Source organism: Ananas comosus, linkage group 21, assembly GCF_001540865.1.
Source record: "Ananas comosus cultivar F153 linkage group 21, ASM154086v1, whole genome shotgun sequence".
Classification (NCBI taxonomy): domain Eukaryota; kingdom Viridiplantae; phylum Streptophyta; class Magnoliopsida; order Poales; family Bromeliaceae; genus Ananas; species Ananas comosus.
The window spans coordinates 5,919,704-5,935,615 of record NC_033641.1 but is presented as its reverse complement, the minus strand read 5'-3'; the positions used below and the strand labels follow the sequence as shown (position 1 = coordinate 5,935,615).

The 15,912-nt window shown below is 39.3% G+C and overlaps 1 protein-coding gene and 1 long non-coding RNA gene across 5 annotated transcripts in view; both read right to left on the bottom strand.

Annotated features, from left to right (window-relative positions):
• LOC109726819 overlaps positions 1–7,640 on the bottom strand; it is a 19,422-nt gene extending 11,782 nt beyond the window's left edge. Inside the window, exons 1-3 of the mRNA XM_020256618.1 lie at positions 7,208–7,640; positions 6,957–7,054; positions 5,919–6,209 (exon numbers count right to left, since the gene is read on the bottom strand). Of these exons, the coding sequence (XP_020112207.1) occupies positions 5,919–6,209; positions 6,957–7,054; positions 7,208–7,545 (727 nt within the window). The 5' untranslated portion in view covers positions 7,546–7,640. The remainder of the gene's footprint in view (positions 1–5,918; positions 6,210–6,956; positions 7,055–7,207) is intronic.
• Positions 11,864–13,899, bottom strand: LOC109726162. 4 transcript variants are annotated; one of them, XR_002220428.1, is made up of 6 exons: positions 13,742–13,898; positions 13,537–13,624; positions 13,334–13,465; positions 13,132–13,262; positions 12,960–13,043; positions 11,864–12,078 (listed from the first exon to the last, which is right to left on the bottom strand). It is a non-coding gene; the product is annotated as an uncharacterized LOC109726162 (long non-coding RNA). The 4 variants fall into 4 exon arrangements; XR_002220429.1 differs by having other exon boundaries at positions 13,334–13,458; XR_002220427.1 differs by having other exon boundaries at positions 13,334–13,421; positions 13,742–13,897.

Below are 15,912 nucleotides of genomic sequence, written 5' to 3'. Positions count from 1 at the left end.
GTCTGAGGCAAACTGCGCTCCCGTCGTAAGACACACTTTTAGACACTTTAACGTCCTAAAAATGAGACAACATGGCCATGTTCCAACACGACATGGCCATGTTGGTAGTACCTTCTGCGAACGACATGGCCATGTTCCCAGGTAAACATGGCCATGTCTCGCACGCTGTCTTGAGTCTACGAGAGCCCAAACCGGAACATGGCCATGTCGTTAGGCACATGGCCATGTTCCCTCAACCACCTCCTTTCGCGTCTATTTGACGCCAACGCAACTCGGGCTTGTCTCGACACTCTCCAGAGCTGTCGACAAGTCCCCACTGACAGAAACTGGGTCTCACATGGGCCAATATTGTTGGCCCATAAAAACAAACCCAATAGACAAATAAAAGAGCAAAATTTTACTAAATTTATACATTTTTTCTTTGTTTTCTTTCTTTTACAGAGCTCTAATTTTTCAATATATTTCTCTCTTTCTCTTTTTCTGTCTCTCACCCTATGTGGCCAAGCCGGAAGCCCTCTAAGTTACCAAGTAGCAGCATATGCCTGCCGTTGCCTATCTTGCTATTAATTGTATGCTTGAAAAAATATTCAGAATATTTTTAAAGTAAAAAATTATTATTCATATAAAATTTTAATTTTAGTTATATATGATTGGATAGTTTAATCCAATATTTATCTATATAATTTATTTATTTTTGACTGCATAAATGAAAATGAATAATATGGAGATTGAAGGCGGAAGAAAAGACATGTGAGACTGAAAAGATTAGATATTCAACTCATAAATTTTTTTTTTCATATTATAATACTATAATTTATATAATTATTTTATACTTTGAACTATTAGACATATTTTTGTATCAAATTATAGATAATGTTCTATACAAATTAAACTATTGATCGTATGATGTTGAGAATTTCAAGCGGCTCGTTTAGGGCTCGAGCTCGCTCGACTCGAAATTAGGCTCACTCGAGCTCGGCTCGAATTAATTTCAATCCAAGCTTGAGCTTAAATTTAGGCTCGAAATTAATTTCAATCCGAATTTGAGCCGAGGTAAGCTCGCTCGAGCTTGGCTCATTTCCACACCTATATATATATATATATATATATATATATATATATATATATATATATATATATATATATATATATATATATATATTGAGTAGTGCTACTATACTCTTATGAGTATAGACCCTTTTGTGGTCATAAGTAATTTTTGATGATGAAGTTTCCAAATCGATGATCCATACCATTAAATATAATTGGGAGCATTTGAAACTTTTAGATCAGGGGCCAAAATTGAGACCTCCTAAAAATAAATAATCGGATTCTTCAATTCAAGATTGGAGTTATTAATCTTTATTTAGATAGTGAATGAAATTTTCTATTAAAAATTCAACTAATTTTGATTCTTGTACACCGTTAAATTATCAAGTATCTCATACCGACCATTAAAAATTGTCAATTTTAAGATCTTTTGATGAATTTTTTTATAAATAATCCTATCGATTTTTATAATTATAAAAATAATTTTTAAAAAAAAATAATTATAAAAAGAGACTTCTAAATGCGGTGAATGATTCACCGCATTCATTACTTCTCATTAGGAATAGAAAAAGAATAAAAGCGGTGAACCATTCACCGCTTTTACCATCGTAAAAATATAAAAAGAAATGAGAAAAAGAAAGAAAACGGTGAATGGTTCAACGCTTTTAAAAGCGGTGAACCATTCACCGCACGCTTTTAAAAGCGGTGAACCATTCACCGCTTTTATAAGACCATATTTATAAATAAAAATTTAACAGGTCTATTTTTAGAATAAAATTTTAGGAGAAGACTATTGCACTAAAAAACCCTCTTTTGATCGTAAGGTAAATGATGTCGAAATTACAAAATTTGATTTCTAGAAGTTTTAAATGCTCTAAATAATGTTTAACGGTATTGATCGTCGATTCGGAAACTCTATTATCGAAAATGACTTATGAGTACAAGAGCAATCATACTCGTAAGAGTATGATAGCCGCACTATATATATATGTATACGTACATATATATATATATATATATGAGTCCGGCTGCTATACTATCGGCAGCACGGAGGTTTCCGTGCTACCAAGTTGTTTTCGATGATGCGGCTTCCAAATCGACGATCGGCTTCGTTAGACGTGATCTACACCATTGAACGTATTTGGAAACTAAATTTCAGAATTTTTCGACATCATTTGGCTAGTGATCAAAAGATCTCAAAATTGACAATTTTAATGGTAGATGTGATGCATTTGTAAATTTAACGATGTAAAACAATCCAAATCAGATGAAATTTTTATAGAAAATTCTTTTTACTATTTAGAGTAAGATCAATATCTCTGATCTTAAATTCAAATAATAAGTGAGTCGGATATATATTAATTTTATATAATATAAATATATAAAAAATTATATATATATATATATATATATATCACATCTTGATGATACGATAGCTTTTGTATCTCCTAAACTATAAAAACTTGAAAACTGGGAAACTAATTTTTAACATACCAACCCTACTAACGCCAGAGGGGATCCTAATTTATTATGAGAACCTAACTCACCAGGGATGTTCTATTATTATTATAATTAGGTTTCTATTCTTTGCTTATTTCCCTAACTAGATTCTTAGTTTTTTAGCTTTCGCGGTATAGAGATATGAAAGCTATCGTATCATCGAGATGAGATATATATATATATATATATATATATATCTCAACCTGACCCGATGATAACCATCGTTTTAGGATAACAACGATGGTCAAAAAATCGGAAACCTAGTTGAGAAAAGTAATAAAGATTGGTAACCTAATTTATGATATTGGGTCACCCCTGGTGAGTTGGGATCCCCCTGGTGAGTTGAGATTGGCTGATTATAGTAGGACTAGGATGTTAAAAAGTAGGTTACCAATTTTTGAACTATCGTTTTTCTTGCAAAATGATAATTATCATAAGGTCGGATTAAGATATATATATGTACACACATATATATATATATATATATATATATATCTCGATCCGACGATATGATAGCCATCGTGCCTACGGAGGCACGATGGTTCAACAAAAGTTACTACGGCGAAGGTTTAGCTGCTAGCCGAGGCAATCTGAACTAGATGTGATAACTTTTGTAAACCTTTGATTTAAAGTATTAAAAAACCATAGTAAATGGATAGTTTGCTCATCAGATTTTTACTTGCCGACTTTTATTTTTAGAGTATTTTTTACTACTATCTTCNTAGTAGCCCAGTCCAACTCTATATATATATATATATATATATATATATATATATATATAGTCTCAAAAATAAAAAATAAAAAAAAAACACAATCAAACACTAGTACAACAGAGCAATGTATTCAACGACTGGGTGTTACTACCCCTTCATCAGTCTTTCCCACATGATGAGCTAGATCACAAGAAAGCATGAATCATTCTATAATCTACCAACTCCACAACAGAGCCATGAATTAAGTGCTATAGAACAATACTTAAACTAACAAACTACAAGTTCTCCACATTATCTACCAAAGTAATTAATCACTTAGAAAAAAAGTCTAGTGCCATATAATCAAAAAAATTTAACAAAGAAGAACTACTAAAATCTCCTAGCTAAAGAGAGATCAGCAACCATTTCTGGAATGTAAAAACCATATGATTCAAAACTTCACGAAAAGAACACAAATGAATAATGATGTTCCTCGCGAAACAAGGCACACACAATATGCATTTTCAGCTCCACCAGGAACCATCTCAACTTATGAACTACAGTTAAGTCAATAAAAGTTCAAACAACAAAGATAAAGGTACTTTGACTGATGTAAGTGCAATCCAGGAAAAATGCAAAGTTTAGTGAGAGAATAAACATTTAGTCGCGTCATCGACCACAACGACTACGAGGAGATTCACCGACTAGACATGGACTCATTTCCATAAAAGTAGCTCACGTGATGAAGGTCCAAAGTTGCCTTTCATGAAAAGCATATTCATCATTCAATAATTGCGACAGGGCACAAAGAGTGTTCCCCTGGATAGTAATCGAAACCTAAATGGCCAACGTTTCTAGACTTACTGACATGGACTCACTGATTAATATAATATAAACTTTTGACCCCAAGTATTTGGCACTGTTCATGTAGCAAGTACCACAGAGGCCTCTGTGTTTCAATTTTGTTTTTGATGTTGTGACTTCCAAATTAACAATCAACTCCATTAGAGATCTAGAGTATGTGATGCCTCTCGGATTCAATTTTTGTGATTCTTTGGTATTATTTACTTAGTGATCGAAAGAACTTAAAATCAACAATTTGAACGGCCTATATGACTCTTTTTACAAGTTACTAGTGTAGAAGTATCCAAATCAAGTGAAATTTTGATAAAAAAAATTTGTTACTATCTCAAATAAGACCAGTACCTATGATCTATAGTTTTAGTGTCGTAGCATCACTTTTTTGACGTTTTTGTTTTAAGATGTTCATTTTGAGACCACTCAATCACTAGGTACAAATACGAAAAATTGTGAAATTTGAGTCCTAGAGACTTCAAATATTGCAGATCAAGTGTAATAGAGGTAATCATTTCTTTGGAAGTCTCATCGTTGAAAACCAGAAACTTAAAATAACTAACTTGTCAATGTTCTAATGAATAATAAATAGTTCAATTAATAGAAGTTGTCGAACTTCATTGGAGTGCTAAAAATTTTTCCGCTAGCTATTTAGTCATGATATGAGAAACATAATAAGACATACTTTTTTTCATCTCTAAAATGGACCTAGAACAACAACCATATAATCAAGAAAATCATGTGTAGCTGAATAGTACCACTTTCTTCAAAATTAACTGAATTATAAAGCAAATGAATCCCTCTACAATATCATGATGGCAAAAGTTTCACTAACACTAAAGGAGTTCAAAGATCCTTTTTATCAATCAACAATTTGAAGCAAGCCAAAGTTACTATCCGCTTCCAAACCAGTTGACTAAGATCTCCATGAAACAGCTTGTACGACACAAAGAGGATTGCAGTTAATCCAAACTATCAATCGGCTGAACGGCCGGCCAACAAGATAATAACAAAACATCAATTAAGAAAGTTCTTACTCCTTTAGAACTCTTTTTCGTTAGGACTTCTTTATATGAATATTACGTAGATGACTAGTCTTCTGCTTGACAAGAAGGGTAGACAAATAAGGAAGTCTTCGTCTTTCCTATTTTAAGAGACTCAACATAATTGAAATCTAGGCCCAAATTTTAAATAAATTCATGGAATCTCTCAGATTCTACAATCGGCTTGTTGAATATCATGGGAAGAAATCCTACGAGTGTTTTTTTTTTCCAATCAATACATTTGTCTGAATCAACTTAAATGTGAGACTTAAGAGTATCCAAAGGTGAGACCGAGAATAAATCTCGGTTGCTTCTTCATAAAGAATAAGAGAGACATTGAAGCACTCTGTTCATGGCCTACAACATGTAGTGCAGGCATGGGCTACATCACAGTAGACCAAAAACTATGAGATAAAATAGATAAACACAAAGAATACTAGACAGAGGTTCCTAACCTTAGTAACAGTATTCTCATCATAGAACCTTCATTTTGACAATTAGAAAAGAACAAACAATTTAAACACCTACATATCTCCTAGAATAGTACCTAGCAAATTTGTGTAGCTTATTTAATATGACATCAGTATGTTTCTAAGAAGTGTACCTTTTAACTGTTACCGACAAATTTAAATATTTTCAAAAAGATATAAAAGATGCAAATACTACCTCGTTAATTGAAAGCTAAACAATAGTAAGAATTGTTCTGGAGCATAGAAGCACACAAGGAATATACCATCCAATGCAAATATTTCTAAAAACAAACGACGGATTTATTTACCTAAGTCACCAGCATCCTGCATCTCCTGATCAGGGCCCGGACGAGATTTCCATCGATCTCTGCCATCATCAAAATCCCAACGGCTTCCAATTGGGGGTATCCAGAAATCGGGTTCTTTTGAGTCATCTATGGTTGTTTTGGTCAATGAAACATCATCGCTCACGTCTTTCTTCTTATTTTTCTTCACAACAGCCGCAATACACTTTGACGGTTTTTCGGATTTTTTCTTCTCTTTTCTCTTCTCTTTCTCCACCATCTCTTCTAAAGCCATATTATCAAATTCCATTTGTTCTATTCACAGAAACAAGCATGTTAACCACATGTCACATCCTTGCACAATTAAAATATGTAATGGGAAAAAAAACTTCCAGCACCCTTGTTGTGAAAAGTTTGCTAAGCCTGAAGTTTGTTTTAAAAACTGGGATTTTAAATATGGAATATTGCCTACATATCCGTGCAAAGTAGTGACAATGCGTACTGTTCTCTCAAAAGGTTTAATAGGAACACTACTAAACAAGTTTTCAAAATTTGCAAATTTATCGCTCTCCCTCAGTTGACCGGTTTAAATTGGCTTTTCCTTGAAACAAAAATAAATAAGCCTATGTGAATATTACGCCCTAGGACTGTTTTTAAGAAATAAAGTTTTTCCAGGGTGCAGCAGTTGTAGCGACGAAAAATTGGCAATCGACTTACAGAAGTCTACAGGCATTGATAAATTTGGAACATTTTGGAAATTCGGGTACATCACAAAGCTAAGACCTTCCAGGGACAGGCCGCAATTCCCAAACTTTGCAGGTATATATTCGAGAGAGATGTAACCAAATTCATTTCCAAGAAAAGGGAGCAAAAGCAAACCAAACGATGAACAATGCGCCGGAGAGTGAAGACCTTACCAAACAAAGCAGACACAACATCCAATCCTACTACCTAGGATAACCCATTATTGTCATCACCATAAGGCGATAACAAGAACGCTAGCAGAAACCTAAACCTAGTTTATTCAGAAAGACGGAGAAAGCGTAACAACAAGCTACCCACCTAATTTATTCAGGAACCTCTTCCCGGTGATATGCTTCCAGATATGCTCTTCCGTTTTGTTGATAGTGTCCCCTGTAAGCTTGCATATTAACTGCGATCTGCATTAATCCCACGCTCAGCTCAAACCTTCTAGCTAGAGAAACAGAGAGAGCACCCCCACCACCCACCACCCCACCCCACCCAAACAAAATAAAAAGAGAAAAAAGAAGAAACGAAAGAAAATATTGGGATTGGGTGCGTTGTTTGAATACTTGGCGGCGGGGTGGGGTTGGAAGGTGTTGAGAGGGGGTTTCTTGGCGGCGAGGGCGGCGTCGATGAGTGCGAGGCGGCAGGCCTTGGAGCGGGCGTAGGAGTCCTTGTCCTTCGCCACCATCTCGTGCCCCGACTCAACGCATCGCCACCGCCCGTTGCCCATGTCCAGGAAGGTCGGCAGGCCAAGAAGGAACCGCCCTTCCTTCCCCTCCTCTTTCTCCTTCTTCGTATGCTTGCTGTCGCCGTCCTCGGAGATAGGGTTTTTCTGGTGCCCGCCTTCCACCTCCGCCGCCGCTTTGCTCTTCTGGCTCTCTTTCTTCTCAGCCTTCGAAGCCATGCCTGGCACGGAGAGACCGAGTGGTGAGCCGGGTGGTAGCGGGGCTAGAATATTGCATATGCGGTCAGATCTCGAGTGGTGCGTTTATGTTTTGATTGACAAATTATCTTAGGGTATGTTTGCTTCTCCTTAAAATTACCAACCAAAAAAAAAAAAAAAAAAAAAAAAAAAAAAATAAAAAATCCGCTTGACAAAAAGTTTTTTATTGTTTGGTTACTCGTAAAAAAAAACTTTTTAGACAAATAACTTTATACGGATTTTTTGGAAAAAAATAAGTTTTTATTTTCGCTCACCGTTAGCAGAACATAAAAATCTCTAGCAAAAGACGCAGCTCACAGTCACTCACAAAAAAAATGCGGTTCACGAGAAAGATTGGTTCTCTAGACCGTGTGAGGTGTCCAATGTGGACCACTCATCCACTCCTTCTCTCTCATATATGCAGTGCAGCTACTATACTCTTTTGAGTATAGTAGCTATTGTACTTATAAATTTATAATCATTAGATGTGCTTCAAGATCTGTGCCAGATCTGATGACATCTATCACTAACAGAGCGGATAACGAAGGTTATACGATCGTTTCCTTCCTCCATTCGCATCGCCCGTTGCATCGCACGAGACACGAGACAGTGCCAACTCTCTCGTTCTTCACCCTCTCCCCTCCCCACCACAAAAAAGGAGAAAAAAAAATACAAATAAAACAACCACCATGAAAAACCCAATCCTTATATCTCCTCAATACATAACACCCCAAGCTCCCTCCTTATTAGACTCCCTCCTTCCCCTATAGCCCACACCTACGCACTACACCCGCACCTCTCTCCAAAACCACCCCCTTTTACTTTCAGAGAATTATTTTTGGAGGAAACTTCTTAGTACAATGGATGCATGTAGAACTGGTGGTTTGAGAAAATGCATGCTTACTTGTCTTGGGCAAAGAAGTCGACAACCACCTGACATAGAAAAAGGAGAGCCTTACACGCAGGGGCAGAGCCATAGTGGGGCCAATAATGGCATGCCCCCCCCCCCCCCCCCCCAACAATTTTGAAATTACAAAAAGGTTAATATTTAAGTTCTTGAAAAAAAATAAATTTTATAAAGTTTGGGGGCAAAATAAAATTTTTTAAAGGGTGGCGTTGCCCTATAGTGTGGCCATAAAGTTCCACGCAATGAGCTGCCATGAACGGCAGAATCATAATTGACGCCGCCACAACTGCACGCTCTTCTCCACCAGTCAACAACCGCCACAACGCCCACGCACGCTAATTCCACACTTCATGTAATTTAACGGTAAAATCTCTCTTCCCTCTCCTCCTTCCTCACTCTCCGCCTCCGTCTCCTCGTCTCGTCCCGTCTCGCCTTCCGTCCGTCAAACACAAGAAAAACCAAAAACAACCAAAAAAAAAAAAAAAAAAAAAAACAAAAAAACAACCCAAAACACAAAAAACAAAACAAAAAAAAAAAAAAAAACAAAAAACAAAAAAACAAAAAAACAAAACAACAACAAAAAAAAAAAAAAAAACAAAAAAAAAAAAAAAAAAAAAAAAAACCACAAAAACAAACACAACAAACACACACACAACAAAAACACCAACAAAAACAAAACAAAAAAAAAACCAAAACAAAAAAAAAAAAACAAAAAACAACAAAAACAAAAAAAAAAAAAAAAAACAACAAAAACAACAAAACAAAAAAAAATAAAAAAAAAAAAAAAAAAAAAAAAAAAAAAAAAACAAAAAAAAAAACAAACAAAAAAAAACAAAACCCCCTTCGCCCTCCGCATCCCCCTCCCACTCCTCTCCTCCGCTCGCCCCTTCTCCCGTCTCGCCACCCTCCCCCTCTCCTCCTCCGTCCCCCTTACCTCTCTCCTCCTCAAGCATTCTCTTTTTTCTATCACTCTCTCAGAATCGTCTTCCTTCCCGCCTCCCGCTCTTTGGAACGCGCCGCGCGGCCGAGTCGATTGCCGTGCTGCGTTCGCGCCCCGCCCTCGCCTCGCCATTATATGCTCGGCGCACTTCGGCCTACGCCCCTCCCGCCGCACTCCGCAGTTTAGTTTTTTCCATCGTTCGCTACTGACCTCGTCGCACTGTCGCAGCCGCTCGCAGGGCCGAGTTCACCCACGCTTCGCCCCATTCAAGCTACGGTGCGCCCGGCTGCGCTTAAAAAGCCGAAAAGACAATCCTTAGGCCGGTTGGCGGTAATCCTCTCTCCCTTCCCCCGCCTCCTCCGGCGTTCTCCCACTCCGCTCCCCTTCCTCTGCCTGCGTCCCCTCCTCCCTTCTCCCCGCATCCCTCGCGCGTCTTCCCTCTCGTCTCACCACCGGGCGCTCCGCCGGCCGCGGGCCCCGCCGCGCGCGCGCCCGCACGACTCCGCCTCCTCTCCGCAGCCCCGCTCGCCCGACCGCTCCCCACTCCCCCCCCCCCCCCGGACCCCCCCGTCCCCCCCCCTCCCGCTCTCGCGGCACCCGCCCCCCAGCTCGCGCCGCCGCCGGCCCCTGCCCCGCGCCCCCCCTCCTCCTCCCGCCCCCCCGCCCGCCCGCGCTGCTCCCCGCGCCTCCGCGGACCCCTACTCCTCGCTCCTCCCTTCTCCGCTCCCCCCCGCCACCCCCCCCGCACCCCGCCCCGCCTGGTCCTCTCTCATCTTTTCTCGTCTCTTTCTTAGGGATTGCAAACGGGGCCGGATCTAGGGGATGGGAGCCGCCCGCCGTCCCCGCCCGATTACAAAAAAGTTCCACCCCACCACGCTCCCGCCCCGAATCTGTGACGGGTTGAAAATAGTTATCCCATAATCCGCCCCGCCTTATAACCCGCCTCCCGCCGGGCCCCGAATCCGCCCCGCCAAATAGTATTTGTTTTATAAATTATAATATTATTAATATTTTATAAATCTAAATCAACAAAATTTTTAATACTAACTGATAATATTATCAAGTTATATATAATTAATAATATCAACTATAAAAATCAAAAATGTCAATCACAACTCACAACAAAATTCAAAAATTTTAAATACATACATATGGAAAAATTTTAAAGACATACATTCGGGGCAGATTCGGGGCGGATTCGGGGCGAATCATGGCGGGGCGGATTCAGGGCGGATCAAAAATTTTCCCGTTTTCTGCCCCGAATCCGCCACGGATCATAAAATTGCCCCGTTTCCTGCCCCGAATCCGTTTATTTCCTCCCATTTACTACCCCATTCGGGGCGGATCGGGGCGGGAGCTCCACCACCCCGGATCCATTTGCATCCCTACTCTCTCTCTCCCTTTTAGATTATTTCAGTTTAATAAGAGTATTTATATTTTAGCAATTTAATTTGCTTTGTTTAATTAATAATTGTGTTTGCCTTTTTGGTATTGGATTATTTAATATTTGCTATTTTACTTTTTGCCTTCTTCATTATTAATAATTCGAGTTGTCCATAATCCATATATTGTTTGATCATGATCAATAATTATGATAATAATGATAATTTATTCATATTTAAATTTTAATTTTAAAATCTTTTAAAAATTTTTAGGACGTTCAAACGGCAACTTATTGGATTTTAAACTTTTAGTATTTGAGAATATAAAGTAAAATAGTAGATCAAAAATTTTAAATTTTTATGAATTCCTTCTTTATGAATAAGACTATAAGAGCTTTTCCTTTTCAAGGCTAACTGTTAGTAAATACTAAATAATTATTATTTATAATATATTTTTAGATTTTATTTTTTATACAATTTTATATAATTTGCAAATTACTTTATATTTATATAAATGAAATCTTAATACTTGATTTTTTTGATATAATTTTTGTAGATCTCTAGAGAACTAGACTATTATTATTTTAATAGGAAAGACAACTACACTTGATTCATTTTTTTAAAGAAAAAGTATTGAAAATTCGGAAGCTAATGAACAAGAAGCAATTTTTAGAGATGAGGCTTCGGGTTTCCAAACTTGTCATTTGAAATCTCCAAGAATAGAAGTTAAGGAGGCTAATAACATGCCCTTTGAGCATGATCCTGCATTACTACTGCAAATTTGGGATTATCCTGTTAAACAACGTGATGAAGTTCGACAGGCATATATAATTAGTGGTCTATATCAATCGAGACTTTTAGAATATCCAAAAAATGGGCCTCTTTCTCATCAGCGTCGTTTCCAACCTTCATGGTTTGAATCTGTCACGCCCCGGATTGCACGATCACCGGGCACGCCGACAAATCCGCCGTATACAAGAAATTTTTCCTGTATACGAAGCGTAGCAGTACCTGTACAACACACAAGGCTACGAACAGTAGCGTAGAGCTGAAACTAAAACAAACTGAACAGGTAGAGAAAGAACGAGTCTATATACATACAAAAATCTCTATACAAAAGCACTCGCTCCAACGAGTTCACAAATATGTACATAGCTCCCAAAACACGAGCACACTACCTGCAGTAGGGGAAAACTGCTAACTCAGCACCAGTCGGGAAGGGCTCTAGCTCGCGACGCCCTTGCCGCGATCCGCCTCAGAAGGAGCAGCAGCCGAGACCGAAGGTCCTGCGACAACGGTGGAAGAAAAGGGGCGTGAGAACTACTGTAAAAATAAGTAGTCCTCAGTGGGTGCCGCCCTAAACCTCATCGGTCAACCCACTAAGTCTACAGGGTAAGCAAGAAAAGTAAGGAAAAGCTGGAAACACTCTACAGCTAGATACCACTATGCTATCCTGCTCTAGTACAACCCTCTGTAGAACAAGTAAAAACTGACCCAATTTTACGTGGGACTGTGATACACCCGTCCCGCCTGTCGAAGCTACACTAACAACTACCCCTGGGGTAGCTAGTGGAGAGCGAGTCCAACAACTAGGACACAGCGACACCAACGCAAAAGCACTAAGCCAGACTCCGGAGCGGCACTCGTGGGCGCGAACCAACCGAGTATGCAAGCGTATCTCTGTCGAGCTCAATCAAGCTCTCACAGGCATAATTCAAATAAACAGGGTCTAACCACCAATATACCTCGTGCCCTTGGCACAATCTGTAACCAAAACAGTAATCTGGGCCCACCGTCAACCCCCGACGGTCCCCGACAACACCAACGGTCTGACTCTACTGTAACAAAGCTCGGCATCCACAGCACGAGCGTGGAAATAAGCTACACTACCCTGGGTATCCGTCACACTCCCCCGCGACGATACCGCACAGTACGGCTCCTAGAGCTAAATCTGGTAGTGTAATACAAATGACGATCAAACCGTGGTTTTCTCCTAAGTCAAGTCCACGTCCAACATGTATAATTTAAATACTTGCTAAACATGCTCCAAAACTCAGATTTAACATACTATGATCCATGAATTCGAGCTATCATATACTAGTCAAAAGCTGAAATTATACTTGTCGACTATTATGCGCTTAGGATGAAAAGCCGATGATTAACCCACCTCGATCGCTAATCTCCTGGCAACGAAGAGAGTGGCCGAGTCCGCGAAAACCCAACGCGTCCCGCTCAAAACCGAATCCACCTGCTGCGGAAAATAAGACCATGGATGACTCAATCCACGAAACTGTCCGAAAAACAGTGGCTGAGAAACCTTTAAATCCGATCAAGCTAACCTTTCCAAATCCAGCAAACTTGGACTCTGTGGATTCTTCTCGCAGTCTAGAATCCAGCAAACCCGATTTCGTCGCGATCCGTCGCTCCTACGTCGCGCACGAGCCGAAGTACCGAAGGCCGACGCTGGGATCTGCAGATCAACACCTCAGATTCTGCTCGACAAACAGCAGCGCAATAGGACTAGGTTTCGAGCAAGTAAACCTCATCTAAAAATTCCAATCTTGGGCTCAGAATCTTCGTCTCGAAGCCGCGAATCCAGTAAATCAAGTTTCGCTGAATTCCGACGCTCCTACGCAGAGAACAAGCCAAAACACTGAGCGTCGACGCTGGAAACTACGGTTCAGCAATTCAGAATCTGCTCGGCAAACAGCAGCTCAGTAAAAAGGGGTTTCTACAGGGCAAACCTTCTCCAAATCGGGCGAGTAAGGATCCTCTGGATTCGTCTCGAAGTCCCGGATCCAATGACGCAAGAATCACCGCGATCCGACGCTCCTACACAGAGAACAAGCCAAAACGCCAACAGTCGACACTGGAATCAGCAGCAGCAGCAGAGAAGCTCGATAATGGAGTAGTTTGAAGTAACCGAAGGGATTTCGGTGGCCTACTCACCTCGACAACCGCCCTGGGAGCAGCACCACGTCGAGGATGGTAAGGGACAGCAGTCGCCCGGCCTCCTCGCAGCGTCACAATGTTGAAAGCACCCTCGATCCGCTCCGCGGCGCGTCGTCGACGAAGCTTGAGCTTCTCCCTTGAACTCCTCCACCACCTCTACTCAGCCAAGGGGGAAGAGGAAGAAGCACAGCAGAGGAGGAAGAAGCCCTCCCCCCTCTCTCCTCCCTGCTCTTAAGGTAAGGGGAAAAGTGGTGACAAGACTAGAGAGGAAAAAGTCAAATAGCACCATACCTGTCAAAGTGTACCGGTACAGCTCACTGAAAATCTGCTATTTCGCAGATCTTCAAGATACACGCTGCTCTCAAGTTCCCACAAGGCCCGTTTGGCGTCCACTTCGCGCCAACGCGACCCGGACTTGACCCGACACTCTCCAGAGCTGTCGACAAGCCTCAGCTAAAATTCCTGGTCTCTACAGAATCATTCAAATCGTGGTTAAAATATTCTCCAACCAAAGATGCTGTATTTTGTCTACCGTGCTTTCTTTTTAACAAGCCACATAGGCATCCTCTACAAAATGCCTTCACTGTTGACGGTTTTCACAATTGGAAGAAAGTCAAAAATGAAAAAAAGATGTGTTTTTCTAAATCATATAGGTAAAGAACCAAACTCAGCTCATAAAGTTGCCGAAAGAGCTTGTGAAGAATTGATGAAACAATCTCAACATATTCAGAATATGCTTCATAGACATACGTCACAACAAAAGGCAAACAATCATTTACATCTTAAAGCATCAATAATTGCAGTTAGATATTTTACTTTTCAAGAATGTGCTATGAGAGGTTGAGATGAAAGTAAAGAATCTATTAATCAGAGTAATTTTCTGGAAATGTTGAAGGTGTTTTCTTTTTTCTTAATGAAAATTTGGCAAAAGTTATTTTAGAAAATGCTCCACAAAATGCTTCTTATACTTCGCCAGATACGCAAAAAGAAATTTTGCAAGTTCTAGCAAAGAAAGTAAGAAAAAATTTCGAAATGAAATTGGTGACTCGAAATTTTCTATAATGGTTGATGAAGCACGCGATAAGTCAAAAAAGGAGCAATTAGCTATTGTTTTGAGATTTGTTGATGTACAAGGTTTTATTGAGGAAAGATTTTTTTGTCTCGTTCACATCTCGGATATTAAAGCATTAACTGTAAAAAATGCAGTTTATTCCATTCTTTCTCATTATAGTCTTGATGTTCAAAATATTCGTGGCTAGGGTTATGATGGGGCGAGTAATATGAGAGGTGAATGGAATGGATTACAAGCATTAATTTCTAATAATTGTCTCTATGCTTACTATATTCATTGTTTAGCCCATCGTCTCCAATTGTCTTTGGTTGCGGCATCTAAAGATATTCTTGAGATTTATGAATTTTACTCAAAATTAAGTACTATAGTCAACATTGTTGGATCTTCTACCAAGCGAAATGATGAACTAAAGAAGTTTCATAGTTTTGAAATTGCCGAACTAATTGAAAAGAATGAGCTTTAGACAAGAACCGGACTCAATGAAGTTGGCGGTTTGCAAAGGGCCGGTGATACTTGTTGGAGTTCACACTTCAAATCTATTACAAGTTTGCTAAGAATGTTTAAAGCAACATGTACAGTTTTAGAGAATATTATTGATGAAGGATCCAATGCTGCTCAACGCGGTGAAGCATATTTAGCTTATAAGGCAATGACATCTTTCAAATTTGTGTTTATTTTACATCTCATGAAAGAAATAACTGAGGTGAGCTGTATTCTTTGTCAACATTTGCAATGTAAATCTCAAGATATTCTTAATGCTATAGATGTTGTGGCATCAACAAAATCACTTATTCAAAAGCTTAGAGATGAAGGATAGGATTCTCTTTTTGAGAAAGTAACGTTATTTTGTGTAAAGCATGACATAGAAGTTCCAATTACTTCAGCTCCTTATATGGGAAGAGGAGATCGTGCTCGTCTTCAATGAGATCACATTACACTTGAGTATCACTGTCGAGTTGATATTTTTAATGGTGCAATAGATTGTCAATTGCAAGAATTGAATACAAGATTTAGTGGCAATATGATAGAGTTACTTACTCTAAGTTGTGCTTTGGATCCTAAAGATAGTTGCAAATCTTTTAATATTGATGATATT